The 15,281-nt window shown below is 43.3% G+C and overlaps 1 protein-coding gene across 1 annotated transcript in view; it reads right to left on the bottom strand.

Annotated features, from left to right (window-relative positions):
* The window catches only part of LOC149439374 (protein bicaudal D homolog 2-like), a 70,823-nt gene that overhangs the window by 22,242 nt on the left and 33,300 nt on the right, over positions 1-15,281 (bottom strand). The window contains exon 6 of the mRNA XM_089659096.1: positions 4,137-5,081. Coding sequence (XP_089515222.1) covers positions 4,137-5,081 — 945 coding nt within the window. The remainder of the gene's footprint in view (positions 1-4,136; positions 5,082-15,281) is intronic.

Below are 15,281 nucleotides of genomic sequence, written 5' to 3'. Positions count from 1 at the left end.
AGCACGCACCAGTGCCCCTATACCAAGCAGCTTGCTATTGGGGCACTGGTCAAGGGGGAGGAGCCAGGAGGAATTTTCATACCGTTTGTTACAACATATCTTTGCGAGCAATCCTTTGAGGATGCTGGACATAAAGACGAAGAAAAGGAACAAACTTTGTTGCGAAAATGACATGAGAGTGGCACTTGCCAAGGTAATGCCGCGCATTTCTGAACTGGACTCTGAAAGACAACAGCAGAAGTCACACTGATTTGCGGTAAATATTCATTATTTTGTTTTTGTGTGAAAATCATGTTTTAATGGTTTTGTTCTTTGTTCTTAATGGTTTTGTTCATTTTGTGCACCTATGTATAAATATATACCTATGTTTTGAATTTTAAAAATCATATTTTATTTTTCCAATTAAGAAGGGTTCGGTGAATGCGCATATGAAACTGGTGGGGTTCAGTACCTCCAAAAAGGTTAAGAACCACTGCTTTAAAAGCTTAAGACAATGACACCACAAGAAGCATGCAAATACTTTTATTAGCCAGAAAAAGCCTTTTCTGTGCCACTAACCTAATTAGGTTACGGGTTTGTTTCTGTATTCTGAATTTCCCTGACTTCATGGCTATGCTCCACTGACTAACCTACCCCTACCCAATAAGTGTCCTCTTAGTGGCCATGAAGGCAAAAATCGGTGAAGGACAGTTTGGAGGGCTTAGCTATGAAGTCAGGAACCAGTTACAAAAGAGAAACAAAATTAGAGAAGGTAATAAAAAGTAGGCTTTTCTGACCAATTAAAGTAATGGCAGGTATTTAATTGCCTCTGCTCTAAGATCTCCATCACGCAGGCACAGAAACCCATATAAAGTGCAAGAGTGGTTTGTTTATGCGTCCAGAGCAGGGTAGAGCTATGTGCAAGTAGTCTACAATAGTCAATGGGGGTGCAGTGGCCGTACAGACTCCCAAGTGTACAGGATCAAGTGCATGTCTCCCAAACATATACTATCGCATACCTGTCACGCTCAGATGTGTCGGAGAGCCTGCTGAACCTCCATTAACTAACATAGGCTGCCTACACAGCTCCACATTAATGAACTAATGGCTCTTGCACATTGTATGGGCCTCTGCATCATGTGAAAGAGACCTTAGGTAGTAACATTCTTTAGGTTTCAGGAGTACCGAGTCCTTTAAAATGTGTACTTGGCCAGAAGTTGGGATGTTGGGGCTTCACCAAGGCACAGATTTGAAGATTTAATATAGGTATATGCAAGCACAATAATGTGCCCGCACTCTTTAAGTGTACATTGACTAAAAACGCTCCTATCGTCAGGCCACTCCAACATGGTCACATGACTTTCCCCAGTGTCAGCTAGCACCGGCTGCAGGGTAGAAGAGACAGTATTTCAAACAGCATCTAGCAAAGCCTGGATGTCGTCACCCATAGGCTTCAATGGTCCATCAATTGTCAGCACTCCCTCCTCTCCCCTGCAGCCACACTGGCTGAGCCAGATCACGCAACCGGACTGGAGCAGCCTGAAAACAGGTAGTATATACACCTTTCACAGGTTAGTTTGCAAAGGTGTTCTGAGGGGGGAGGGAGCATTTTTAAGATTTAGGTTTTGATGGAAATTCCACTCTAGCCTGGGTTCACACCGATGCAGCATTTTCTGTGCAAATTCCACACCACATCAGAATCACACCCCGTTCATGCGAACTGCTGCGGGTGTGTATGTCAACACCCCGAAATTGGTCCACAAAACCTGGTGCGATGTGCAGAATCGGACCACATAGGTGTGAATGCCCATGCGAACCGATTCCAGTGCGGACCAAAAAAAAAAAAAAAAAGAGGGTCCTGCACCTTTTTGGTGAGGGTGCGATGTGATTAGAGCCATACAAAATGTATGGCTTCAATCGCACAGCACACAATTCGCATGCGATTTGCACAGCAATGCGGTTCCTGTGTGAATCACATGCGATGTACAGTACTGCATATATGTGAACCCAGGCTAAAGGTCATGTCACGTTCACCTTAACACATCTGCTAATAAAAGGTATTCTTAAATATTAAGCAAAAGCTGACTATAGACATATTAGCACACAGCTCAGTACTCCACTGTGTTAAATATATAAAAACTAAACAATACTTCTATTAAAATAAACTTTAAGCTTTAAATGGCTCCCGGCTCAATTTTTATGTCCACGTTTTAAAAGCTGCCCATCTGCAAAATCAATTGCTTATTATAAATGTAATCATTGAAAGGTTAGCTATGTGCCTTAAAGGAAACCTCTGCTTTACCCATTCAAGGCATAGCAAAAGATCTGACCCTCGGCCCATGTGATCATGGGCCCACCAGTGCAATCAAAATGGGATCTATAGCATGGTGTAGGCAAAGACTTGGGCACCTCTTAGCTTTCAAGGACTTTCCTTTGCTCCAGACAGCCTAATGAAGTAATGGGGGAGTTAAAAGGAAGCCAAATACTGCATTTACTGCAGGGGAGGGCTACATTAAAGTGAACCTGTAGCTTTGGCCTGTGTGGTCAAAAATTAGGTTAGGCTTAAAGCATATCTAAAAAATGTAATATACTGAAGCTTGACAGTCCTTAGATGTGGTGGCAGCATTCATTTTCTTACCTGGTATTTCTGCCAATAACACATTTCCTGTCCTAGGGTGACACTCACTGTACTGTATCTATTAACAGCAGCGCTGTCACCATATGCTGCACTCCTGATGAGGACTGCAAATGTCTCCAGCAATCCATCTCCATTACATAAAGGGGAAGTAATGTGGTTTACAAAAAGGCACAAAGAACTAAATAAATTGAGATATCAAGATCTTACAACAGCACTGGGGCTATGGCAGGATCAACAGGTTCTGTCCTTGCAAACAAAAAACGAATGCAGCCAGAACATCTAAGGACCGGTAAACTACAATATATACATTATATTTCGTTCTTGGGTTAAGATACACTTTAAAGCTGATCTCCAGGTTTAAATTACCTTTAAATAGTATGAACACCTTGACCCAAACAATTTACTTCACCGGGAGCACTGTACACACTATATGTAGCCTCAGCTACACAGTATACAGCTCCGGTAGCAGGATGTAGTTTTAAAGTAGAACTATAGGCAATTGTTTTTTTCTCCATTTTGGATAGAGCAAGGGAGGGTTATAACCCCTTTCAGATTTTCTTGCCAACTGTGTCCCACTTTGGAGATTTCCCTTCATTTGCTGTCCCACAGCCAATGCAGGAAGTGAGAGGAAATCCCCACAAATTAAAAGAATCCCTAGGGGTACCCCACGTCACCAGAACTAAAGTAACCCTTGGAACATTTGTTAGTTTTCTGGGGACAGCCCAAAATTCGGGATTTTCTTTACTTTCAACAATAATGGTAAACAGAACAAAAGAGAGAAATAGAGGGTGAACCTTCCTGCAGACAGCAATAAAAACTGTCACAGATCATAAACCCTCAGTCCAAAACAGGGGGGTGGGTTTCGGGGGTTAAGTGTCTTGCCTTTAGTTATACTTTAATACCCTGCTCCTGGCGCTGCTCAGCCAGAGGAAGCCTTGTATTCTATGAACGAATATAAAGCTTACTCTGATCGGCTAAGGTGGAGATACAGGCTGATGACATCACAAACTCCACCCCAGCCAATCAGAGAAATCTTTGTATTCATTCATAGACTACAATGCTACCTCTGAATGGTTGAGTGGCACGCACTGACTCGAATTTGCTCTGGGAATGGACAGGACTTAGCAAACAACGCTGTATACTGTATGTAGCTGGGGCTACCTACAGTTTATACAGCACACACAACCGCTGCAACTGCTAGTGAAGAGTTTGTTTGGACCAGCTTGGTCCTAAAAAACTAAAGTTAAATCAAACATGGAGATCAGCTTTAAAACCAATACATTTAGATAAATATAATGCCCAAACGTTGGCCTATTTAAGAAGTAAAAATAGCAGGACCCCCTAATCCATGTCAAATAAAATAAAACGCGAATCTTAAAAGGGCCAAGTTAATTTATTAAATTACGAAAAAAAGTATAAAAACATACAAAACACTAACAATTATTAAAAAAACAGAACAGCGGGACAGTTAAAAAATAAATAGTACACAACCAGGAGCCTTGATTAAGACAAAATGTACCTGCTTGTTAGCCTTCAGAACAGTCCTCAGAGTTGCTATTTGTTCCCTCTTAGTGCTCAGCAAAGCTTTCAGTTTCATGACCTCCTCCACCAGAACCTCTTTGTCCTTTTCCATATCAGAAGCAATACTGTCCAGTGATGTCTGGTGCCACGACACAGCAAGAGCACCTTGCAGGTGTTTAATCTGGTCCTTGACAATGGCTACAAGATGAGTGATGCTAAGCAGCTCTCTAGGGGAGTCCGCACAATCTGACCCCAAAGTAGAGTCAGGACTACTCAGTGGGGATCGCTCACCACTGTGAAGCTCTGTTATCTCAATATCAGGGCTAACCACAAGTTTTCCAAAGAAGTCTGAAGATTTTCTTTTTCTGAGAAGTACCTTTGCTCCTTTACCATCTCTGTAATAATCAAGCATGACGCGGTTTGGCGTCAGGTTATTTCGCATGCAGACATGGTTGTAGAGGTGAGCGAGCTCTTCTATGAATGCCAAAAGTTCCTCCTGGGCTAGATTGAGCTTGCTCTGAAAGTCACAATAGAGCCTCCGTGCTGTCCTCAACTCTTCCTGGAGATCGGACAAGAGCCCTCGGTCATCGGTCTCGGATTGGAAAGATGACTGCAGTTCATTACGGGAAGCTTGTTTGTTCATTCCCCACTTTTTTTGTTCCTCTTGGTACTTTTCCTCAAACATCTGATATTTTTGCTGGACTTCTTTCAGCTCTTTTTCAAGTTTAGCCAGTTCAGTTTCTTCCTGTCCACAAGAGCATTTCACAAGGTTATTCCCATTGTCCTGCTCCTGCCGGTGAAGGTTTTCCTGCTGGAAAGCCTGAATTTGCTCGACCAACTCACTGTTTCTCTGTTGTTCATTACACAGGTCCTTCCTAACGACATCCAAAGTCTTCTGCAGGTCTTGTAAATTGTTTTCTATGTTGGACTTTTCACGATCCATCTGCAAAGGAGAAAAATTAAAAATGAGTACAATAATATTTAAAGTGGGCATTGTTAATTTAAGACAAAACAAGTTCAGATGTACCAGTGTTTGTCAGGTGAAGACCCATCAGAAAAGGTTTAAATAAAAACACAAACAAACATCGATCCAGCAGCGTAAAGCTGGCCATAGATAGATTGAAATTCGGCCAGTCCTGAACTGGTCGAATTTTGATCCATATGTGGCCATTCCCAATCCACAGATGTTGATCTAAGGCCTTGTTTACACAGGGCATACTAAAGCGTGTGCCCCTGGAGGGCAGTGTTTACCCACATGGATGTCAGATTGGAAGCAGTGTGTGTCCGTGCAGCTGCTGTGTCCCAACTGACATCAATGGAACTGCCTGCATGGGGATGCACCGAACACCTGTGGATCCCCAAGCAGTTAAATCATGGCTGGCCATGGGAGTACACTTTAGTACTCCATGGGAATGAGGCCTAATGATTGACTTCTGTCAATTGGGCTTGTTGGATAATTTTTCTCAATCAGCCGCTGATCATTGTATTCTGACAGTGAAGAATATCAGTATACAATGTCCCAGCTAGGAGGATTCCATCATTCACCTTGCTTGTGGATGAAAAAAAAGAAAAAAAAAAAAAAACCACCACACGATCCATCTATGACCAGCCTAAGGTAGAAAGCAGGATTGGGATACATCCATATGCAATAAACCAATACTAGAAATAAAATATTCAAGAACCTTGCACTGTAGCTGGTGTACAAGGAGTCTGGCAGTCGAATGATGAGTATGCATAACAGCCATCCTTATTGCACACCATCTACAGCGCCAGGTTCTTCTTATTCTCCATTACCACAATTAGGAGCACACAATCTGTTACTTTATTACTTTTTCTATTTTTTTTCCACATCTACAGTATATGCTGTGGTAACATGCAACAGCGCAAAGTATTAAAATTACCATGTTGTCCGTTAGTGCACTGTAGCATTATTCATACTTGCTGGCCAAAAGCAAGTGTTCCAGGGCACCACATATAGTAACATACTATTATGGGCTGTGGTGTACTATACTAGAAAAGCACTTTTTTGGTGTTATTTTTGTGCAGCAAGCAGCCCATTCAAAACGAATGGACTGCTTTAAAGTGGTTATAAGGCCTAACCATTTTTTACCTTAATGCATTCCTGCTATTAAAGTGGAGTTCCACTCGCCATGTAAAAAAACTGTAGCTGCTGACTTTTAAAAACAGCCACTTACCTGTCCCTCGGTCCCGCAGTGTGTCCCCTGCAGCCTGCTTCACTGGCCATCCTGTATTCCAGGAGGCCGACATCTTCAGTGTGGGCCACCAGGCTGTAACCGCTTGCGGCTTCACAGCCGGGTACCCACTGCACATGAGCAAGTAGCGCTGCACTTCATGAACGGTCCTGTAGTCTTCTGGGACCTGTCACGTGTCCCAAAAGACTACAGGGAGGAAGGGAGGACATTTTCTGCTTCCGGTCGCCTAGGCCAGGGGTAGGCAACTGTGGCCCTCCAGCTGTTTTAGAACTAGTCCCATGAGGGACTGCAAAACTGACAGTTACAAGCATGACTCCCAAAGGCAGAGGCATGATGGGACTTGTAGTTGAACAGCTGGAGGGCCACAGTTGCCCACCCCTGGCCTAGGCGATTGGACCGGAAGTGGGAGCGGGTACCTGTCAAATTTGGTTATTCGCCCTCCCCCCGCAGGTGTCAATCCTTAATGGGGAGTGGGGGAACAGTCCTTAACCCCTTTGCGCCGGCCGCACGCAGATGTGCGGCCTCCCGGCGTCTGGGCCTAGACGCCGAGCGGCCGCACATTTGCGTCCATGGAACTAAATACATATGTGCTGAGAGCGCGCGCCCTGCGCGCTCCCCGCACACATGTGTAGTACTCACGGAAAGGTCCCGCTCCGCTCTTTCGAACGGGACCTTTCCCGATCATGTGACCGCCGTGACGCGTCATCACGGCGGTCACATGATTCCTAAACCACGCCCCAGCGCCCCGCCTCCCGACGTCAGAATCTCTTAAAGGGCTGGGAGGCGTCGGCGGGAAGGGGTTAAAGCAGAACTTCCCCTTTTGGGTGGAGTTCCACTTTAAGGTAGAAAAAAAAATGTTTAGGTATCAGAATCCCCCCCCCCCACCCCACACTTACCTAAGCTCTCATTCGATCCAGCGCTGTAGCTCTCCTCTCCCCTCACTTCCGGTTCTCACTGACTTTGCTGGGGCACCAGGGGCCATTAGCTCCTTCTGCTGGCAATAAAAACCAGTGACGAGGGAGAGGGAGCTGCTGTCAATGGACGCAGTAGATGGGCTTGAGTGCACGCATGCACAAGCACCCCCATGGGAAAATGCATGCACACTAATGCAGTGCATAGATTTGAACCTACCCTAAAAAGGAGTCCCATGCATTTCCATGTACACTACATATACACATTCATACATAAAGCCAAAAAAGCAAATGGAAAACATTTTTCAAGTACTCCAACACTCAGATCCTGGCAATCACAAATGTTTATTTAAAAAAAAAAAAAAAAAAAAAAAAAAAACACCACAAAACTAATACATAAAATTAAAACCTCAGGTCTGTATTTTTTGGATAAGAGAATTCAAAATAACAGTATAAAATGTTAAAATATCCATTGCATATTTTAGTACAGACTAAGAAGATATGCAAAAAAAAAACAAAAACACCACAATATGGTGTTATTTACTAAAACTGGAAAAATGTAAAAATCTGGTGCAGCTCTGCATAGAAACCAATCGGCTTCCAGGTTTGATTGTCAAAGCTCAACTGAACAAGCTGAAATTAGAAGCAGAATGGTTACTATGGACAGCTACACCAGATTCTGAGTGCTCCAATTTTTGCAACCCCCCCTCATGGTTTTCTCATGGTTACTGTGAAATTGTGTGAAACCATCAATGCAGTGCATGTTATCTCAGCTTGCAGAGCTTAGAATTATTGAATGAGTTTACCAAAAATGTAAATATTGCAGAATATACAGCCTCATGGTACATAACTACACCGCGTTCCAAACTATGCAAATTCTATTTACGTGTCACAAAGATGAAATTTTGTTTTTCAGTTTAACTCATGGATGGCATTGTGTGTCAGGGCTCTTTTGATCACTGAAAACAATCTCGGACACCTGTGATAATTAGATTTGCCGGTGAGCCCAATTTAACCACTTGCCCTCCTGACGATTTACCCCCCTTAATGACCAGGCCTCTTTTTGCTACTCGGCGCTTCACTAGTTCAACTGATAATTGCGCGGTCATGCAATACTGCACCCAAATGAAATTTACGTCCTTTTTTTCACACAAATAGAGCTTTCTTTCGGTGTAATTTGATCACCTGTGCGCTTTATTTTTCACACTATAAAACAAAAAAAAAGGCCAAAGATTTTGAAGAAAAACAATATTTTTTACTTTCAGCTATAAAAAAATATATAGTAAACTCAAAGTTGGTTATAAATTTAGGCCAAAATTTATTCGGCTACGTTTTTGGTAAAAAAAATCCCAATAAGTGTATATTGATTGCTTTGTGTGAAAGTTATAGCGTCTACAAACTATGGTAGAGATACTGCAAATTACTCCATTTTTCTGCTATACAGCGCTGCGCTAGTTTAACGGACAATTTAGCGGTCATGCAATACGGTACATAAATGAAATTTACATCCTTTTTTTCCCCCACAAATTGAGCTCTCTTTTGGTGGTATTTGATTGCCTGTGCGGTTTTTATTTTTTGCGCTATAAAAAAAAAAAAAAAAGGCTGACAATTTTGAGGGAAAAAAAAAACCAACAATATTTTGGACTTTTTGCTATAAAACATGTCCAGTTAAAAAAAAAAAAAAAAAAAAAAAAGCAAAAATCAAATTTAGTCATAAATTTCTGCCAAAATGCATTCTGCGACATGTCTTTTCTAAAAAAAAAAAAAAACCCAATACGTGTAAATTAATTGGTTTACGTGAAAGTTATAGCGTTTACAAATGGCGGGAAAGATACTGGGATTTTTAGGGTTTTTTTTATACTAATAATGGCGGCGACCAGCGACTTATGGCGGCGACCAGCGACTTATGGCGGGACTGCGGCGGACATTCTGACATTGGGGGGTACTGACATCCCCAAAAACACTAATACAGTGATCAGTGCAAAAAAAAAAAAAAAAAACCACTGACACTGTACTAATGGCAATGGGGAGGAAGGGGTTAACTTTATTTTGCAGGGAAGGGTCATAGGAGTGAGGGGAGTGTTTTACTAGGGGGCGGGTGTGCGTACTGGACGGGACAAGGCTGATCGAGAAAGAGAAACTGTTCTCTCTCGATCAGCTCATCCTGGAGCGGACAGGGAATTGACAGACAGCACAGCTACTGCAGCTGTGCTGTCTGTCACTGTTTGCCGCCGATCGCCGGGAGATAGCCGCTAAGGACCGGCTGTGACCCGGCAACTCACATCTGCAGCGGTGATCGGCGGGACAGATAGGGCGGCGCGCGCCTTGCACGCGCGCCCCCTATTTGTTTACAAAACACACATTTTAAAACGTGGTTTTGCCTGCCAGTGCCGCCCTGCCGCCGTATATCTACAGTGGCTGGGCGGCATGTGGTTAAGGAAAATCTACTAAAGGAGGGTGTTCCACATTGTTAAGCAGAGCACCATTTTCAAGCAATATGGGGAAGAAAAAGGATCTCTCTGCTGCCGAAAAGAGTGAAATAGTTCAATGCCTTGGACGAGGTATGAAAACATTAGATCTTTCACAAAAACTTAAGCGTGATCATTCCACTATTAAGAGATTTGTGGCTGATTCAGAGCACAGACTGGTTCGTGCAGATAAAGGCAAATTGAGGAAGATTTCTGCCAGATCCATGCATCGGATCAAGATAGCAGCTGCTAAAATACCATTACATAGCAGCAAACAGATATTTGAAGCTGCTGGTGCCTCTGGAGTCCCACAGACATCAAGGTGTAGAGTCCTCCAGAGTCTTGCAACTGTGCATAAACCTTCTATTTGGCCACCACTAACCAATGCTCACAAGCAGAAACTGCTGCATTGGGCAGAAAAATACATGAAGACTAATTTTCAAACAGTCCTGTTCATTGATGAGTGCCGTGCAACCCTGGATGGTCCAGATGGATAGAGTAGTGGATGGTTGGTGGACGGCCACCCTGTTCCAACAAGGCTGCGACGTCAGCAAGGCGGTGGTGGAGTCATGTTTTGGGCCAGAATCATGGAAACAGAGCAGGTTGGCACCTTTAGAGCCCCCGAAGGTGTAAAGATTACCTCTGCAAAGTACAGTCATGGCCGAAATTGTTGGCACCCTTGATATTTCTCCAGGAAATCATGTATTTCTCACGAAACGTATTGCATTAACACATGTTTTGCTATACACATGTTTATTCCCTTTGTGTGTATTGGGACAAAACAAAAAAAGGGAGGAAAGAAAGCAAATTCGACATAATGTCACACAAACCTCCAAAAATGGGCTGGACAAAAGTATTGGCACCCTTTCACAACTGCGGATAAATAAGAATGTTACAAGCATGTGATGCTCCTGTAAACTCACCTGGGGCAAGTAACAGGTGTGGGCAATATAGAAATCACACCTGAAAGCAGATAAAAAGGAGAGACGTTCACTTAACCTTTGCATTGTGTGTCTGTCTGTGCCACACTAAGCATGGACAACAGAAAGAGGAGACGAGAACTGTCTGAGGACCTGAGAACCAAAATTGTGGCAAAATATCAACAATCTCAAGGTTACAAGTCCATCTCCAGAGAACTAGATTTGCCTTTGTCCACAGTGCGCAACATTATCAAGAAGTTTGCAACCCATGGCACTGTAGCTAATCTCCCTGGTCGTGGACGGATGAGGAAAATTGATGAAAGATTGCAACGCAGAATAGTCCGGATGGTGGATAAGCAGCCCCAAACATGTTCCAAAGACATTCAAGCTGTCCTGCAGGCTCAGGGAGCATCAGTGTCAGCGCGAACTATCCGTCGACATTTAAATGAAATGAAACGCTATGGCAGGAGACCCAGGAGGACCCCACTGCTGACACAGAGACATAAAAAAGCAAGACTACAGTTTGCCAAAATGTACTTGAGTAAGCCAAAAGCCTTCTGGGAAAACGTCTTGTGGACAGATGAGACCAAGATAGAGCTTTTCGGTAAAGCACATCATTCTACTGTTTACCGAAAACGGAATGAGGCCTACAAAGAACAAAACACAGTACCTACGGTAAAATATGGTGGAGGTTCAATGATGTTTTGGGGTTGTTTTGCTGCCTCTGGCACTGGGTGCCTTGACTGTGTGCAAGGCATCATGAAATCTGAGGATTACCAAAGGATTTTGGGTCGCACTGTAGGGCCCAGTGTCAGAAAGCTGGGTTTGCGTCCAAGATCCTGGGTCTTCCAGCAGGACAATGACCCCAAACATACGTCAAAAAGCACTCAGAAATGGATGGCAAAGAAGCGCTGGAGAGTTCTGAAGTGGCCAGCAATGAGCCCAGATCTAAATCCCATTGAACACCTGTGGAGAGATCTTAAAATTGCTGTTGGGAAAAGGTGTCCTTCCAATAAGAGAGACCTGGAGCTGTTTGCAAAGGAAGAGTGGTCCAAAATTCCGGGTGAGAGGTGTCAGAAGCTTATTGATGGTTATAGGAAGCGACTGATTTCAGTTATGTTTTCCAAAGGGTGTGCAACCAAATATTAAGTTAAGGGTGCCAATACTTTTGTCCAGCCCATTTTTGGGGTTTTGTGTGACATTATGTCATATTTGCTTTTCTGCCTCTGTTTTATATTTGTTCCAATACATACAAAGGGAATAAACATGTGTATAGCAAAACATGTGTTAATGCAATACCTTTTTTGTGTGAAATACTTGATTTTCAGGAAAAATATCAAGGGTGCCAACAATTTCGGCCATGACTGTATGTGCTCCTACTCCTTGACCTCTCTGCGGCCTTCGACACAGTCGACCACCCCCTCCTCCTCAAAAAACTACACTCCCTCGGCCTCAGAGATTCTGCTCTCTCCTGGCTCTCATCCTACCTGTCACAACGCTCCTTCAGTGTTACCTATAATGCTACCACCTCCCCCTCACTGTTGGGGTCCCTCAAGGCTCTGTCCTTGGGCCCCTTCTCTTCTCCATCTACACCTCCTCCCTTGGCCAACTCATACACTCTCACGGCTTCAACTACCACCTCTATGCCGATGACACACAAATCTCTCTCTCAACCCCCCACCTCACCCCCTCGGTCTCTGCCCGAATCACACACCTACTGAGCGACAAACTGGATGTCGCTCCACTTCCTTAAACTGAACCTCTCCGAAACAGAGTTTCTTGTCTTCCCCCCAGCCCGGACACCACCCCCCATTGACTTCTCCATCACATCCAACAACGCCACCATCAAACCCGCCCCGCAGGCCAGAGTACTTGGTGTCATTCTGGACTCCAACCTATCCTTCCAGCCCCAAGTCCAATCTTTAACAAACTCGTGCAGACTCCACCTCCGCAACGTCGCCAAAATACGCACGTTCCTAACCCCAGAAACCACTAAACAGCTCATCCACTCCCTCATCATATCACGACTCGACTACTGCAACTCCCTCCTCACTGGCCTGCCTTGCCGCTGGCTATCCCTGCTTCAGTCGATCCTGAATACGGCTGCCAGACTCATTCACCTTTCCAACCGCTCCGTTTCCGCCACCCCCCTCTGCCAATCCCTCCACTGGCTTCCGATTGCGCAACGGATCAAATTCAAAATCCTAACACTGACGTACAAAGCTGTCCACCATACTGCCCTGAACTACATCACTGACCTAATATCCAAGTACTGCCCAGCATGCACATGTTCTGTCCCCCTTTGTAATGTACAGCGCTGAGCAAACTATTGGCGCTTTATAAATACTGTATAATAATAATGTGGAGTTTATGACTGACCACTTTCTTCCCTGGTACAGAAGGAAGAACTATGCTTTCCGTAATAAAATCATCTTCATGCATGACAATGCACCATCTCATGTTGCAAAGAATACCTCTGCATCAATGGCTGCTATGGGGATAAAAAAGGAGAGAAAGTCATGGTGTGGCCTCCATCCTCCCCTGACCTCAATCCTATTGAGAACCTTTGGAGCATCCTCAAGCAAAAGATCTATGAGGGTGGGAGGAAGCTTACATCCAAACAGCAGCTCTGGGAGGCTATTCTGACATCTTGCAAATTCAAGCAGAAACTGTCCAAAAACTCACATGTTCAATGGATGCAAGACTTGTGAAGCTGCTATCAAATAAGGGGTCCTATGTTAAAAAGTAATGACCTGTTAAAATGTTTAAAAAGTTAAAATGTTGTTAAAAAGGTTGATTGAAATAGCTTTTGATTTCAGTAAATATGCTGCAAACACAACAAATGACAATTTTCAGTTCTCTACAACCTATAAAGTGTTTCGAAGCTTACTGTGCGTAATAATTTGGAACAGTGCATTGGAAGTTTTTTATGTTTAAAAAAAATCCTGTTATTAGGTGGCTTGTTCAATAAAATGTGAATTGTACTCTTAATAGTTGATAACATGAGAATTATGCTGACTGTTATTTACATCAATTATTTAGGTAAATGACAAAAATATAATTTGCATAATAATTCGGAACACGGTGTAAGCTGAATAAACTACATTATTAATGCATCTTTAACCACGTGCCCTCCTGAGGATCCCCCCCGCTTCCTGACCAGGCCATTTTTTGTTACGGCGCTATGTTACTTTAACTTACAATTGCACGGTCATGCAACGCCGCACCCTAATGAAATTTACGTCCTTTTTTCCCCACAAAATTAGCTTTCTTTTGGTGGTATTTGATCGCCTGTGTGTTTTTTATTTGTTATATAAGCAAAAGAAGACTGACAATTTTGAGAAAAAAAACATTTTGGACTTTTTGATATTAAACATGTCCAGTTAAAAAAAACAAAAAAAAAAAAACTAAGGTCCCAGGTTTCAGTTAGAGTCACTTCTGCAATACAGTCCTATGACTGATGGTAGCCTCTTTCAAGGCAGTCCCATTTGCCCAATTCCAGGATTCAGTGAGAACACCATGGATGGGAGTGGATAAGAAGATCCTGAGATCTTGCTGTTGCAAGACAAGTAGAAAATGATTCAGTCTTGAGCAGAACTACACATTCAAGCCTTATCAATTGTTTACATCCCAAGTGTGGACCACTGGCTGGCAGACTACCTCAGCCAGCAGCACCTGCTTTCAAGGCTGTGTTCCCTTCACTTAGAGGTGTTCCAGGACCTGTCACAGACGGGGGAACCTGAATGTGGACCTAATGGCCTTCAGGATTGACAACTAGATGAGTTTTTGTCCCCTTATACAGGGCTCCTCTGGTGGAAGCAGTGGCTTTGCAGAATCCGTACAGCCCGATCTATGCTTTTTCTCCCCTGAATCTCCTTTCTTCTCTGCTCTGAAGGATCACGATGGAGAGCGTCCAAAATGAACCTTGTAGCACCAAACTGGCCACAGCAGATGTCGTAATCCAACCTTATCAGACTCTTGACATATGCTCCCTGGGTTCTCCCAGATCGTCTGAATCTTCAGCCTCAAGGGCTAGTTTATCATCCTGCTCCACAGTTGTTGGCTTTAAACTAAAACGTCTTTTGAAGCCCATGTTCTGAGACAGAGGCATCTTTGAATCTAAGAATACCGGGATACCAAAAGCTAGGAAGTCTACCTCCTGCAAGGTCTAACAGCACATGGTAGGCATATTTTGCTTGGTATGAGACTAGAAACGGTAATCCCTTGAAATTCTCGCAGTTGAATCCTGACTTTTTTTTTTTAGGTAAACATCAATCAGCAATTGGTATCGAGTATCGTCAAAGGCCAGATTTTGGTTCTAGCAGTCTTGTTTCTAAGACTTCAAGCATCCCATTCTTTAACCCATTCGTGCCTAAGGGTAAAACAAATCTCAACGCCTAAGCATAATTTGAGAACTTTGACATGCATTAGCAAAATCATACATATCATCGCAACTACTTTGTGCATCAAGATGGACAATACTTTTGTTTTTCAGGACAAATTGGGCTTTCATTTGGTGGTAAATGGTAACGGATAACTCCTGTTTTTTTTTCTTTGGTAATTAAAAAGTCCCAAAATAGTGTAAGGGGGAAAAAAAAAAAAAAACACTTTAAATTTAACTGTATATTTCT

This window comes from Staurois parvus, unplaced genomic scaffold (assembly GCF_062004578.1).
Source record: "Staurois parvus isolate SC_StPar_1 unplaced genomic scaffold, SC_StPar_1.0 ptg001132l, whole genome shotgun sequence".
Lineage (NCBI taxonomy): Eukaryota > Metazoa > Chordata > Amphibia > Anura > Ranidae > Staurois > Staurois parvus.
Note: the sequence above shows the minus strand (reverse complement) of the source record. Positions and strands in the feature narration are given on the sequence as shown.